The 16,225-nt window shown below is 36.7% G+C and overlaps 1 protein-coding gene across 3 annotated transcripts in view; it reads right to left on the reverse strand.

Moving 5' to 3' along the window:
• Positions 1-1,532: 1,532 nt before the first annotated feature.
• The window catches only part of Gcc2 (GRIP and coiled-coil domain containing 2), a 48,722-nt gene continuing 34,029 nt past the window's right edge, over positions 1,533-16,225 (reverse strand). The window contains exons 21-23 of one of the 3 annotated variants that reach the window (XM_071601968.1): positions 14,910-15,049; positions 12,848-13,049; positions 1,533-3,206 (exon numbers count right to left, since the gene is read on the reverse strand). In XM_071601968.1, the coding sequence (XP_071458069.1) occupies positions 3,136-3,206; positions 12,848-13,049; positions 14,910-15,049 (413 nt within the window). In that variant the 3' untranslated portion in view covers positions 1,533-3,135. Of the gene's footprint in view, positions 3,207-12,847; positions 13,050-14,909; positions 15,065-16,225 lie in introns of those variants that run through there. The other 2 variants (XM_027948947.3, XR_011704446.1) reach the window with 2 other exon arrangements.

Consider the following 16,225-nt stretch of genomic DNA (forward strand, 5'->3'; position numbering starts at 1 on the left):
CCACTGAGCTACATTCTCAGCCCTTTTTATATTTATTTATTTATTTACTTAAAATTTTTTTTTTTTTTAGGTGTTGATGGACCTTTATTTTATTCATTTATTTGTATGTGGTGCTGAGAACCGAACCCAGTGCCTCTCACATGCTAGGCAATTACTCTACCACTGAGCCACATGACCAGCTTGAGATGGGGTCTTGCTAAATTGCATAAGGCCTAAGTGGTTGAGGCTAGCTTGGAACTTGCAATCCTCCTGTTTCAATCTCCTGAGTTGCTGGGATAATAGGTGTGCACCACTGTGCCTGGCAGTATTTTATAACTTTTAAAGGTGAGTGGTGGATCTGAGCTCATTATGTATGCATGCTATATTCACTCTTTGTATTTATGACTCCTCACAATGATCACCACAAGGTGATTTTGGTGACAATCTTATCTTTTGTACTAGAGAGTAACCTGTAGATTAATTCAATAGGTGCTCTAGCTTCATTTCTAGCAGGTGGTCCAGGTGGAGCATGTACAGGTGGGGGAGTTACATTCGAGCTGGTCTTATCACTTCCCATTCTACCATCTCTGCTTCCTATACTGCAGGGTGGCACTGACACTTCCCTTCCAGGCAGGGCCTCTTCTGAGAATGAGAGTTAGTGTTACTAATATTATATAAGAACAATTGGTGCAAAGCCACACTGTTCTAGGCAAAACAGGATGCCAACCATTTAAAAAGTTTCCTTTAATAAATGCATTGTGGTAGTATAAGTGTATTTTGGCTTAAAGTTTGGGAGCCTAAAAATGTTTACAAAGACATTTCGAAGAGAGCTGTAGACCAAGTCCAGCATTAGTCACAACACTGGACTTAGTCTGGAAATTTGGATTCCAGTCCCAGGTCTGGGCAGGTATAGTCTTGAAAAGTAAGTCTTCTAAGGGAATGATGTAAGCATTATATTAATTTACTGATTAACTCAATCCCTCACTCCTGAACTACGCGGCATTGCTGCCATGTCTATTCCTTTCCAGGGCCACCTTTTCCCCTTTGTTGTGGCATCTCCTGCTTTTCTCTTTCACTTTGCTCTGTCCCTGCCCATTTCCCAGTTCAAATTTCCAAAGGGCCTGAACAAAGGCCTTCATTCAAGTCACTCCTTCAGCTGCAGACCAGATAGGCACCTGCCTCTGGTAGAATCAATGTCTTATTCCAAGAAAGGCCAAGACCAACTGTTGCTTCCAAGGCCAAGTGTCAGATAGAGTGGGCATCATGGTCAACCTGGTGCATGCCAAAGTGTTGGTCTACATTCTTTATGTTGGACTGGGTAGGGGTGGGTGGTCTCAATAAGGCCATGCTGGAACTCCTGGGCTCAAGGGAGCCTCCCAAGCAGCTGGGACTACAGGTGTGCACCACTGCAGTGGCTTGGTCTATGTTCTCTTAAGCACCCAGTAGGTCCCAACTGTGTAAGACAGTCATGAAGGAGTTTGCATTTCAAACTCATAAGGCAATTTAAAACCTCAAAGAGTCAGTGTCTAACAGAAGAAGAGTAGGCATAAAAATATAATATAGTTAAATATTTAATAGATATTAAAATAATCATTACATTTCCTCATTGCTGAAGCCAAAGAATATGCCTTTTGTAATCAAAGTAATTTTTATCATGCAAAAAGATGTTTCTGTTATAATCATAAGCATAGACTATATTTCAAGACAAGTTTAGATAGATTTCAAAAGGCCTAGGCTCAAAGAGAAAGTGAAATTTATTTAAGTAATACAGTTTACATTGTATGCTGCTGGCATACTCATATTCACAGTTTTATAAAGTAAAAAAAACTAAACTTTTAAAGTCAACTCTTAAATAGATGAATTTTCTTTAATACATTCACTAGTTAGGTCTGTTCTTCTAAGATGGGAGAAAAGACAGAAATAAGAAATATTTTTTAAAGAACAAACTCAACATGTCAGCAGCAAATTTCAGTTAATCTAAGTTGGAAACCAATGTTCCCAGTAATTGAAGTACAAAGTCAGTTCTTTAGCTGAGCCTGAACATTAAGAATATAAATTGCAAGACTTAAGAACTTGAGAGAGCATACTGTGTAGTGATTTATTAACAAATAAATATTAAAAATAGAATTCTCAAATTTTGATTTAAGAACACAATTTTGATCTAGTCAATAAAATATATTCAGAGGCATCAAAGGTAAGTAACACCAACATCGAGGGTTATTCACCAGAACTGTGAAGACACAGCACTGATCTACAAGTCGTCTTTCTAAAATCCCATGGGATGGAATGCTGAGGGCACAACACTCAAACACTAGAAGCACCAGTTTCAGGTTTAGATTCGATTCTAAGTAATGCAGTTGTTATTCTGAGAAATTCTTATTTGGGGAGATGGACAGAATTCTCAAAACAGACTCATGACTTGCAAGTAGTGGTACCATAACAAGAACCTAGAGACATATCACCAAATCAACCTCTGTTAAAGTGGTGGTCCCATGTATTCATAGTCAGTGTTACATCAGCCAGTAAACCAGCACTTTCGACAACATAACAAGTGTTGAGATAATATACTTTGGAGAAAAAAAAAAAAAGAACAGTTAGTCTTTAAGCAAACAACTACATTGCAATTTAACTTAACCTCATAATTAACTGAAGAGTATTTACTTCACAATCCTTTAACAAAAATCAACAATAAAGCATTTTCCTTCATATTCTAATCGCCAAATTTTCTCAGCAACTTATTAATAACAACTTATCTGCAAGTCTGATCTTGCAAAAAACAGTCTTGAAACATTATTTTAAGAGCTTATATTCCAGTTGGTATGGTACCAAAATTTAGTTTAACTTCAAAATTCACAGAGAGGGGAGTGACTTCATCCTTTGTTTTCATTCCGGTGTCATGCAAGGCAGATCACAGAAACTGCACTGTCTGTGGTGTTGAGCTACAAGGCTGTGGACTGGTGTCAATACTTCAAGTTCTACTTTTACTCCAAGCTGAGACTCTTTATATACATCTGTTATATTTATGTACAGATATAGGAGGATGCATACATATATATACATACTTTTTAACAGAAAAATAACAGTAATATAAATGACCATTTTTTTTTTCCCAAAATGGATTCTATTTGGTTAATAAAGAATTTTCTTTCCATCAACCTATCGAAGTCCAGACCAACTATGCAGATAGGATGCCCATCCAGAAGAACGGGAAGCACTTTCTTCCTCACCTGTGGAGGGTTAAAAAAAAAAAAGTATTAATTTTTTCTCAATATGAAATCTATATTCTAGAATCACTCTCTGATTATATGGCAACTAAAAGACACATTTGTTACTATTCTAATTTCTTAAGAATATGAAATTGGATTTCCTAGGTTGAATCAAGTTAATGCTACTTTTATGTTTTATATTTTAATTTTGAAACAGTGACATGTAATCTAGAATTTAACACCTCAAGTGCATTAATTTCTTAAAAATCTAGCTGTAAAAATTACACAAAAATGATTCTCTACAAATAAACAATATCACCAATACATAAGAAATGCAACCACTTATTCTGAAACAGCATCTCTGCACATGATACTTTGATGTTACGAATCAAAGTCTGTTCTTGGATATTCAGTATATGTCTTCTTCTATAAGACAACTTCATAATAAAGTTCCTAGCACAACTAAGTAATGTTGACAACAAGAGAAATTTCTTTATATTCTTTTAAACAGAAACCTTTACATAACTTAACTTGGAGTCTACAACCAATAGAATTATGGTAAACCACAAAGCTAAACCCTAAACAACATTTTAACCATTTAAAAATCAGGTTTATTTACTTACAGTGAAATTCGCCCTTCTTGGTGCACCGCACTGAGTCATGATAAATGCAGATAGTTTCATACAGTCATGTACCACCACCCCAAGAGATGGCACATTCCCTCCTACTCAGAGTTCTCCCTGGATCTTCTTGGCAACATATGGTCTGTTTTTTTTTTTTTTTAATACTGGGAATTGAACCAGGGAAGGTTTACCACTGAACTAAGTCTCCAGCCTTTTTTTTCCCCCCTCATTTTTGAGACAGGATCTTGCTAATTCCTTAGGGCCTCACTAAATTGCTGAGCCTGATCTAAAAACTGCAATCCTCCTGCCTCAGCCTCTGGAGTTGCTGGGATTACAGGTGCATGCCACCATACCCTGCTATTTTCTGCATTTTTAAAAAGTTGTAGATGGATACAATACCTTTATTTATTTGTTTTCATCTGGTGCTGAGGATTGAACCCAGTGCCTCTCTCATGCTAGGCAAGCACTGTACCACTGAGCCACAATCCCAGCCCTTCTGCATATTTTTAAATATACAGAGTACATGTTGGACTTTTATAAAAAGTATCAAACTTTCCCCAAAGTATTGTAACATTTTTTAAAAAAATATTTTTTAGTTGTCAATGGACCTTTATTTTATTTATTTATAAAATCTAGCTGTAAAAATTGAGGATCGAACCCAGTGTCTCACACATACTAGGCAAGTACTCTACCTCTGAGCCACAACCCCAGCCCTGGCTGCAACATTTTGTATTGCTGAGAGTTCCAGTTATTCTTTTTGCCTTTTTATGATTAACATGATGCTGGCTTAAAGTCCAGAAAAATTCTAGGCTTCCAAGAAAATTTCAGAGTCTCTCTTGCTTTTTTCTTTGTAACATAATTTGTACATTAACATGTCATACGATCTATATTTTCATAACCTTGGAAAAAAGTGAACACTCCTTTCCATCACATCCTTTCCCTTCTTCCTCCCATCCCTAGAGGTAATTGTTATTGCATTTAGTGTGTACCCTTTCCAATTACCTGTGTTTTCATACAGATATATACAATAGTTGGATCTCATGGAGAAAAGCATCATCAAAATTTTAAATGGAAGAACTCTTTCTGTGGTTGACAAGCCATTTCCTTTCCTTTTCTGCTATAGTGTGTTTTTACTCTAATAGTACTACCTATGAACTTCTGTGTAACAAATCACTACAAACTTGATGGTTTTAAACAATACACATTTGTTATCCTGCAGTTTCTGTGGGTCAGGAGATCAGGAATGGCTCTGTTTCAGGGTCTCTCAAGGGCTGCAGTTCAAGATGTTGGCCAGGCTGGGTTCTCACTGAAGGCTGAACTGGAGGATTTGCTTCCAAATTCATGTGACAGTTGGCAGAATTTGTTCCTTGAGGCTGGTGGACTGATGGACTCAGTTCCTTGCCACATGGGCCTCTCCAATATGGCAGGTCGTTTTATTGAAATATACAAGTAGAGAGAGTCTTCTAGTAAGACAGAAGTCACACTTTCTTGTAACCCATCCATCTTGCTGTATTACTGCTTCAAAATAAACTCACTAGGTCAGCCTTCTGACCATCAAGACAGGATTACATAAAAGAGAAAAGTTCTAGAAGAGGGAATAATGAAGGTAAGGACTTTCTAGAAGTCTGTTTTCTGCAATCAGCATGGAGAATAACTTAAAGCTGAAAGAGGGCCAGGGTTGTGGCTCAGGATAGAACACTTGCCTAGCATGTGTGAGGCACTGGGTTTGATTCCTGGCACCACATAAAAATAAAAACAAATAAAATATTGTGTCCATCTACAATTAAAAAGATATTAAAAAAAAAGAAAGCTGGAAGAATAGATATTGTTAGGGGATGAACAACTGTGTACTAATTATATTTTCTGAGTGAGACCCACTTGCTCCCAAGAATAATGAGTCAGAAGATTGGAAACATTTCCCCAAACTGAAATGCAGACCGTTGGATGTTCATCTGGGCTGAATGGTATACTCGAAGTATAAGTCTTGTGACATAATAAATATTCAGCTGTGTGCTCACTTCTGGTAGGGCCTGCCCTGATTAGATAATATTCCTGGCAGCCATTTTTCTCCCTCAATAAAAAGAACTGGAGAAAAGCTGGTCAAAGATAGGATGCATTTGCTCTTGCTCTGAGCATCTGTTTTCTTCTGATAAGTTTTTCATTCTCTGAAAATCAAATCAGATGAGTATGCATGCTCTTCCTGCCAGTTTGCAGATAATTTGACAATCTTGGCCTGTTTTCCTGTTGTGTTGTTAGCCATTTCCCTCTTTATTTACTATTAAATATTACTGGACCTTGGCGAATATACGGTGTACTAAGTAACAATATAGAGATCTGTAAATTGTAATCTAATTGAAGAGTAAAGAAAATGTAGAGAAACAACTTTTAGTTGTAGTTTGAACAGCAAAACTGAGACTCTGATTCTGCACAGAGTAGTACTGTACTGCCAACTTATTTGGGGAGCAAAGCTGCTTATCATTAAGTTCTATCTCAAGTAGAAAAGAGAAAATTTCCAAACTGTGCTGAGCTCTAACAGAGAGGGGGTAGTGTGAGTTAATATTTGTGGTGTAAGCAGAAGAGCAGCCTATACTTCTTAGCAGTATCTATTTGACGCTACTTGTGTAGGGACTACTGCTATACTCTATGTTGATTTATCATACACAGAAATGTCACAGACTATCCTGAGCAGTTCATGATACCTGCTTGGGGTTTAAGTTGGATTTGTAATGAGTGTTTATCAAAAGGAGTTTGATGTTACTTTTTATTCTCTTCCTAAACTGATGTTTTGCAAATATTTTTGACCTTACCATACAGTGAGAAAAACTAAAATTTATAGCAGGAACTGATATAGGCAGAGAGACACCAAAACTCATGTACATACCTAGAATTTCAAGAAATAATGCTTATTTTTTTTCCCTCTGGTACTGGGGATTGAACCCAGGGCCTCACAAATGCTAGGAAAGCAACCTACTAGCCCTTTATTTTGAGACGGGGCCTAAGTTGGCCTTGTATTTGCAATCCTTTTGCCTCAGCCTCCTGAGTAGCTGGGATTACAGGTGTACACTGCTGCTGTGCTTGGCTCAAGAAATAATTCTTACTTTTACTAGATTCAATGTATTCTTATGTTTGTCTTATTCTTTTTATTGTATTGGCTTTTTTATATGGTACCATGGATTGAACCCAGGGGAGCTTAACCACTGAGCCACATCCCCAGCCTTTTTTTTTTTTTTATTTTGAGATGGGGTTTTGCTAAATTGCTGAGGCTGTCCTTGAATGTGCAAGTTCTCTTGAACATGCAATCTCTTGCCTCAACCTACCCAAGCCACTAGAATTATAGGTGTGCATCACTGTACCCGTATGATTCTTTTTACTTTATTTTTATTTATTGATTGAACTCAGGGGCACCTGATCACTGAGCCACATCCCCAGCCCTGTTTTGTATTTTATTTAGAGACAGGGTCTCACTGAGTTGCTTAGTGACTCACTTTTGCTGAGGTTGGCTTTGAACTCTACTTCCTCCTGTCTCACACTCATGAGTTGCTGAGATTACAAGTGTGTACCACCATACCAGGCTATTCTTTTTATTTAAAAAAATATATTTTGGGTGTTATTCACCAAATTAATTTCAGTATCCACTAATTGGTAACAACCTAAATGAAAATTTTGCTATCTACTTTATACAAAACCAGACATGATAAATATTGCTATGAAGATGATGAAGGAGGCAAGAGGTACCTGTGTTTTGCTCCAAAGGTCCAGTTCCTTCAGTTCAGGAAGAGTGGCTCTTAACACTCTTTCTGATATCCCACATGTGTTGATTATTATTTGTAGTTTAGGGCCTTGGCAATGATATGTGGGCCATCAGGCGGAAGGCCCCTATCTGTAGTACACTTATGAGTTTTCTCTGTGTCTTCCCTTCTTGAACTTCAGATCTACCTAAGGAGATTTCCTTTTGCCTAAAGAATATCCTAGAGAATTTCCAGTGAGGGGAATTTTTAAAAGTCAGTTTGGAAAAAAAGTCCATGAAACATGCTTTTACAAGGTGGGCAGTCATCCTTTTGACTGCATTATACCAATGCTGTTAAGGAGTCCACGGTGAGGCTTAATTGTATTTTTTTTCAGTGCTTGGGATTGAATCCAAGGGGCCTTCACCACTGAGCCACATCCCCAAACCTTTTTTAATTTTTTATTTTGAGACAGGGTCTTGCTAAGTTGAATAGAGCCTCTCTAAATTGCTGAAGCTGAACTTGAACTTGCAATCCTCCTTCCTCAGCCTGCAGCTGCTGGGATTACAGGCATGTAGCACCATACTTGGCTATTTGTTACTCTTTTGTCTCGGGTACTGGGTATTGAATTTAGGGGCATTTAACCACTAAGTCACATCCCCAGCCATATTTTGTATTTTCTATAGAGACAGGATCTCACTGAATTGCTTAGTGCTTCACTGTTGCTGAGGCTAGCTTTGAACTTGTGATCTTCCTGCCTCCGCTTCCCAAGCTGATGTGCACCATCAGGCCCGACCCTATTTGTTACTCTTTTTTAGGTGAGGAAATGTGTCTTATTTCTCTGGCTGCGTTTGAGGTTTGTCTTTGTCTTAGTCTTATTTACATATTTTTTAGGGTTTCCTGTTTGAGATTTTACTGGAGTTTCTGAACCATGGCTGGATATCCTTCATCAGCCAAAAAAAAAATGTCAGCCATTCTTTTCACATATTATCTCTGCCCCATTCTTTCTGTCTTGTCCTTTGAGAACTTTTATTATTTTAAAACAATGATGTCATTTATTTAAACTGTTTATTCCAAGATACACACATATACAAACACAAATGCATATGTGCATTCACTTAAAATTATAGGACTAAATCAGCAACTTTGACCAAATCACAACTTCCTCTTCAATTCCCCTTCACCCTAAATTGCTTCTCTCAAATTCTCCTTCCTGTTCTGGAAGACTTATCAGAAGTCTGCAGGGTTAGTACAAAGCATATTCCCAGCCCAGATCACTCTGTACTTTTCTCTAGGAGTGTAGGACACCTTCCTTACCAACTTCTTTTTCTAAAGGATTTTCCCAATGAGGAACTTCATTTTATAATTCTAAGCCAAAAGCAGTGGGTGTGGGAGGGAACAGAACTTCAGTTATTAGATATATGGTCAATGTTTTCATTCTATCGTTTTTTACATTTTATTTTCTTGCTTCTTCATGGTAAATTCTGCAAAATTCCTTCTAACCTGTATTCTGGTTTATATATTCTCTCTTAAATCATATCTGCTATTAAACCATCAGTTTTTGATTTTTATAAGTCTGCACTTTATGTGTGAGGTCTTGAGGGATTGAATCCAAAAGCCTGAGCCACATTCCCAGTCTTTTTTATTTTGAGACAGGGTCTCACTACGTTGCTCAGGGCCTCGAAAGGTTGCTGAGGCTAGCTTTGAACTTGCAATCCTCTTGCCTCAGCATCTTAAATTGCTGGGATTGCAGGTGTATAACACTACACCTGGCTATAAGTCTTTTTTTAAACAAGTTATCTTTTATCCACACAGATAAGAAAAGTAAATGATATATAAAGATTTAATTTGTTTAATAAATTAGTGGAGTTTTCCTGTTCATTTACAGGATTTTCCAAAAGTAGGCAATAGAATTCTAAATTTCTACAGAACTCTTCTATTTATTTTATGAATAATTATTTAAAAAAACACTGTTATGGAAACTTTTAGGTTAGTTTCTTTTAGGTCTTTTAATCAACACATCTTAAACTTAATAGGAATCACTTGGGTTTTTATAGCATTTAAATTACATAAAACATACAGGCTTTTAAAAGGGAACTGTTATTCATGCTAAGTATTTTGATAATATATCAGTGTTCTAATAAAAGCTATCTTTGAATTTAAGAATACATATGTCATTCTGAAAATAAGTTAGAAATAAGTTTTTAAATAAAGAATGGCATATAAAAGCAAATTTATGATTTAGGATAACTATCTTACTAAAAATATACATGATATATTCTTATTTTGGATATTGTGACAAAAATACTCTTGTGGCTATGGTAATATACTCAGTAGTTAGCAAAACAAAGTTTACCATCAGTATTCAGAATATTCCTGCATCACTAGGAAGATGTGTTGTAGGAAAACAGATTCAAAGAAACTATTAATACTAAATGTGAAGTATTCCTGCAAATAATTAGGTCTGAATCTTATCAGGCCTTTGGATCAGGGATTCTGAAAGTATGATCTCCAGAAAAGGATTATCAGCATCAACTTGCTAAAATGTAAAATGTTGGCTACAGGTGTAGTTAGGTGGTAAAGCACTTCATGTGTGAGGTCTTCAGTTAGATTCCTAGCACCAAAAATAAAGAAATAAAAATACAATATCATAGGTGGGGTCCAGCCATCTTTTTTTTTAAATACTAGAAACTGAACTCAGGGGTACTTAACCACTGAGACACATCCCCAGCCCTTTTTATATTTTATCTTGAGACAGGGTCTTGCTAAGTTGCTGAGGCTGGCTTTGAACTTGTGATCTTACTGACTGAGCCTTTAAAGCCACTGGGATTATATCCAGCTTCCATCTGAGTTTTAATAAATGCACCAGATGTTTCTGCTCACTCAATTTGAGGACCATTCTAAATTTACCAGTTAGGATTTACAGGGGACAGAGAAACATGTTAAAGAGCATGAATCAGATGAGAAAATCAGTTGAAAGTGGTACATTCTGGGTCACGTGATGTCTCAGAAACTACACAATGCTACCTCAAAGATATTTTTGCCCCTACCCAATTGCATCTGGATCTAATCAGAGAGCTAACTTCCTGCTTATGTACAATACTGGAACAAATATTGCTACCTTGGAAATACCAAATTCAGAATACTGAACTACCATAGGACAAATGACTAATTTCTTCAATTAATAAATGGCATATTTAATATGGGAACATGGAATTATTGCATACTAAAACAACAACAAAAAATCTAAACATACAAAAAAACACAAGCTGCCTGGTGCGGAGGTACATGCCTATAATCTAATTTCAGCTACTTGGGATGCTGAGGTACGAGGATGGCAAGTTGTAGACCAGCCTCAGCAATGTAGTGAGACCCTGTTTCAAAAGACAAACAAACAAACAAACAAACAAAAGAACTGGAGATGTAGCTTAATGGTAAAGTATCCCTAGGTTCAGCCCTCAGTACCAAACTAACAAAACAAACCCCCTTGAAAAACAAAATACATCCCTCCAATGAAAAATCAAAACACAACAAAACAAAGGAAACCAACCAAATGCAATGCATGAGCCCTATTTTTGATACTTAAAAAGACATTTGGGTTGGGCTGGGGTTCTGGTTCAGTGGTAGAGCACTCGCCTAGCATGTGTGAGGCCCTGGGTTCCATCCTCAGCACCACATAAAAATAAATAAAGCTATTTTGTCGATCTATAACTACAAAAAAAAAAAAGAAAGAAAAAGACATTTGTATCTTTTTATAGGAATCATGTATATGAAAATGAACTGAGTACAGATGATGGAGGAATTCAGGGAAATAAATTGAATTGTGCAATTTGCTTTAAAATCTCTAGTGCTTCCTATGTCTGCCAAAAGACTGACCACGAGTTGAAAATTATTAGGGATGGGTGACAGCTACAAAATACATTACTGTAATTTCTCTGCACACTTGAAAATGTCAAAAATAAAGATGTTTTAAAACTAAACCCAGGCTGGGGTAGTGGCTCAGTGGTAGCGCACTCGTCTGGCATGTATGAAGGCATTGGGCTGGATCCTCAGCACCACATAAAAATAAATAAATAAATAAATAAAATAAAGGTATTGTGTCCACCTACAACTAAAAAAATACTAAAAACAAAAAAACCAAAGACACTAACCCTAAACGAGGCATGGTGGTGTGTGCAGATAGTCCCAGTTACTTGGGAGGCCGAGGCTAGAAAATTGTTTTAGCCCAGGAGTTTCAGACCAGCCTGGGCAACATGGTAAGACCTCCATGTCAAGAAAGAGAACAAAAACAAAAAATGAAACAAAAACAAAAAAACTAACCCGAAAATAAAATCATGATGCTTAAGATGTAGTATGAAATCAGGAACTGTAGCAGCTGTATGAGAAGCATTTCCAAGTGTTTATACAACACACCATCAAATTGACATGAAAATTTAAACTCCACAACAGGACAGCTTTACAGCTTCATTCACCTGGAAAGAGGACAGCAGGATATGGGCCATATAACTGCTGTTCCTAGACTGTCTGGAGGTGGGAAGAGGATGGGGGTGAAGTAGGACAGGAACAGCTCAATATTATGTTTTTTTTTTTTTTTTTTTTTAAAGTATGCCGGGCACAGTGGCACATGCCTATAATTCCGGCAGTTTGGGAGGCTGAGGCAGGAGGATTGTGAGTTCAAAGCCAGCCTCAGTGGTGAGGCTCTAAGCAACTCATTGAGACCCTGTCTCTAAATAAAATATATTAAAAAATGGCTGTGACTGGAGTTGTGGCTCAGCAGTAGAGTGCTCGCCTATCATGTGCGAGGCCCTGGGTTTGATCCTTAGCACCATATAAAAATAAATAAATAAATAAAAATAAAGGTATTGTGTCCAACTACAACTGAAAAATAAATATTAAAAAAAAAATGGCTGTGGATGTGGCTTGGTGGTTAAGCACCTCTGGGATCAATCCCCAGTACAAAGGAAAAAAAAACAAAAAAGTATGATCTAAAACAAAACCACATTCATATTCAACTCAATACTAGAATTCAACTCCAGAATACAAATCTAATCTCAAAGAGTGAGAAGATCAAAATAAACAATGTATTATATTTTCCTGAGTGTTAAAATTATATAAATGTACTATATGTTAAAATGTCAACTTTTCAAATCTAGTCACAGGCATATATGATGGAATTAATTCAAGTGAACAAAATTTAATAGCTACAATTTTAAAAATTATAGTATCATGAAATATGTGTAGGCACATAAATTGTTAACTATAGGCCAATGGTTAGTGTAAGTTATAAACAGAAGTGGAAGCTCCTATCTCATACCTTGAGCAATTGTAGCAAGTTTTCCCTTTTCTTCTGGGCTGAGTTGCAACATTGTATCTATAACAGGAAGAAGCCTCTCTCTTTCACTACCTGGTTTCAGGAAAATGAACTGCAACAAGACATTCTTCAAGTACTCCAGGTTAGCAACAGACTTCTCTCTCTCTTGATTTCTTTCCAATCTTCTTATTTCACTTTTGAGGAGCTGTTAGAGAAATGAGTTAAAAATAGGTTTTACTGGTTTCTGGTCAAACATGGCAGACTAAACACATGCATTTTTCTTTTCCCTGAACATCTGTGTCCCCGTGACAATAAAGAAAGCACTAGGAGGGGAAAAAAGAATAAATGAGATTTATCAAAAAATTCCAAGAAGATGGGAAGCAGATAAAGGAGTGGAAGTGACTCAGTCCAGTGGCTTCCCAACTACCACTGACTAGAGGAGGGGATGCATCCTGTGTAAACACTGAGAAGTTCCTGCCTTGGAAGCACAGGGCATCATGGAAATGGGGGCTGAAAACTGGAGGACTAATGGGAAATCTATAAAATGAACAACTGCAGACATAAGTTAGTACTATGATGCTCTCACCATCTTCTACTCTCTGTAGAACATGAGCTGAGGAAGGTAAGCAAGTTTGAAAACAGGCACTGAAGTAAACATCCACAACTTCTACTAACCTTATGCCCTTGCCTTGCTCACAGAGCTCAGGCAGGTAAGATGTTCACAGTGAACAGCACTTGACCAAAACAAAAGTCAAATTCAGGATAATGTGAACATTCAGGAGCTTAAGACATCTTAACTACTACCAGAAAAATGAGGTAAAGAATGATACAAAAAAGGTAGTAGGAAATTAAAAATCTTTGAGGATGATTTCTAGGTTTAAACAAAGCTGTAGTTTTTGTTATACAGTATTTTATAATTTTAGGTTAGTCCAGGAAAGTCAGTTAACTCCGTCCTAAAATCCAGGGCATTTAAAAAAGTGACCAGAGAGTGCAAGAAATCATGCAAGTGTAAATCTGTGGAAATACAACATTTAAATACGTCACTTAGGTTTATTGGGCTAGTCAATGATTTGTGAGATATAATGATGTTTTGATAGACGAAAAAATGTTTTATAGGTAAATATTGAGGTATTTAGTAACGGAATATCATATATATATGTAAAAGCAAATAATTCAACATTAAAAAAATAATAATCTGACAAGGATAGGTGGTGACCCTACACAGAGGCAGAGCAGATCTATCTGGAGCAACAACATGCAGAAGCAGAAGAATGTATTTCTCACGCAGCAGTCAGAATTTTGCCCCACCATTTACCAGCTTCATTTTTTCCCCCCTCCTTTCCAGGGACTGTGAGGGTTAACTAAGACAATATACATGTACAGTTCAGGACCTGGGTTTTGAACACGGCTCAACAAGTACCATGAGTTTATTCTTGGAGGTGATTTATCAATGAGCCAGGGTGGAAATATATCATTTAAGCAATATTTAACTGCTCTGAAATGTTTCTGGATATTTCATGTTGACTTTAAAGAGAAAAAACTTTCTATGCCACTTTGCTATCTCTGCCTACTAACTGTGCTAAGTAAGTTCAGTGTCACAAACATCAGGTGAATAATTTGAGTTAGAAGTGCTTCATTGTTTAGAATTGAAGGACCCATGCTTATTAAGTTTTACTTAAGCATATGTGGAACTTATATCACTCCAATTTCTAAATCTATTATGATTTCTTAGAAAAAGTAGGAATTAAGAGTGTATATAGGGGCTGGGGTTGTGGCTCAGTGGTAGTGTGCTTGCCTAGTATGTGAGGCACTGGGTTCGATTCTCAGCACCACATACAAATAAATAAAGGTCCATCAACAACTAAAAAATATATATAAAAAAAGTGTATATAGTAGACATAAAAACAATCAATATTTCTTCCCATCAGGAATCTAATATAGGGAATAATCAAGATGTTACAGATATGTCTGAAATATGAAGATTTAAACTTGGGTATGTGTAGAGGGTCAGACAATCAAATTGGTGCAGAGCATTCGCATGGTGGTCAGATTTTTATTACCTCACCTTGATTTGCTCCATAAGAATGGCATTGGTTGCTTCTGTTTCCCGAAGCAGGCCATTTAAGTGATCTGCGCTTTTTGTGGTAGAGCTGAGCTTCTGAACCAATTCTTCTTTGGTAAATTCAGCATGCCATACAGGAGGTTCTGCAAGATGTTGTTCTAAGAATTAATTTTCACACCAGAGATTAAAGATAAAGATTCTAAATAAGAAAAACATTTAGGGGCTGGGGAGGTGGCTCAAGCGGTAACGCGCTCGCCTGGCATGCGCGGGGCGCTGGGTTCGATCCTCAGCACCACATAAAATAAAGATGTTGTGTCCACCGAAAACTGAAAAATGAATATTAAAAAAATTCTCTCCTTAAAAAAAAAAAAAGAAAAACATTTATATATAAAGTATATAAATAAGTAAGAACTCTGCATTATTATGTAAGTCGGCTTTGTTTGCCATTCATTCAACATATCCCAATTCAAAGGTTACATGCTGAATAACACAAATAAGACAGAATCTGTGTTGTAATGCATATAGTTTAAAAAGGAATACAAGCCCTGTGAGCCTTAATTCTAAATTCTGTCAGAGCTTGTGTTTTCCGATTTTTTTTTTTTTTTTTTGTGGTGCTGGGGACGCAACCCAAGGCATTACACATGCTGGCAAGCACTCTATCACTAAGCTAAATCATTTTATCGGTTTCAGTATACACCTTCTTTCCATCTATTAATGTTCCATGAACTTACATTATTTCACTTATGAATGAGGAAAGCTGTAACATTTACAGTCCATTTATATCAGGAATCTCCATAAGAATTTTCTATGAGGTAGGAGAGGTACATTATGCAAATTTTTATAGATAAGGGATCTGGCTCAGGATTGACAAGTAATTTTGACAAAAATCACAAAGCCAAGTCTCATTCTGGAGTCTGCCACTACAACATCAGATCATTCCTTGTCACAAGTACTGATTCTACCTAAGGGAACCATAACTTGCACTTTTCACCCATACGATCAATGACCATGGATACAAATGGCTCTTATTCTAGGTGGTTCCAAAACTTCAGAAAGATGATATATTATTCCCTCCTAAATTATGAATAGTAACATTCATTACAGATAAGAACAAAATATACCAAAACTACATTTACTAGAGCAAATTTAGCACTACTTCATCAAGAAGAAAAACTGAAATTGTCAGTGTCTTCAAAGGGTAAGAGACTAGTTTATTTACTTGCTAATACCACTAAAGGACTTTCAATCATATATTTCTGGCTCAAGCGTAGGGTAGAACTAGCATTTTATTTTAAAAAGACATCTGTTTCACACTGCAG

This window comes from Marmota flaviventris, chromosome 14 (assembly GCF_047511675.1).
Source record: "Marmota flaviventris isolate mMarFla1 chromosome 14, mMarFla1.hap1, whole genome shotgun sequence".
Lineage (NCBI taxonomy): Eukaryota > Metazoa > Chordata > Mammalia > Rodentia > Sciuridae > Marmota > Marmota flaviventris.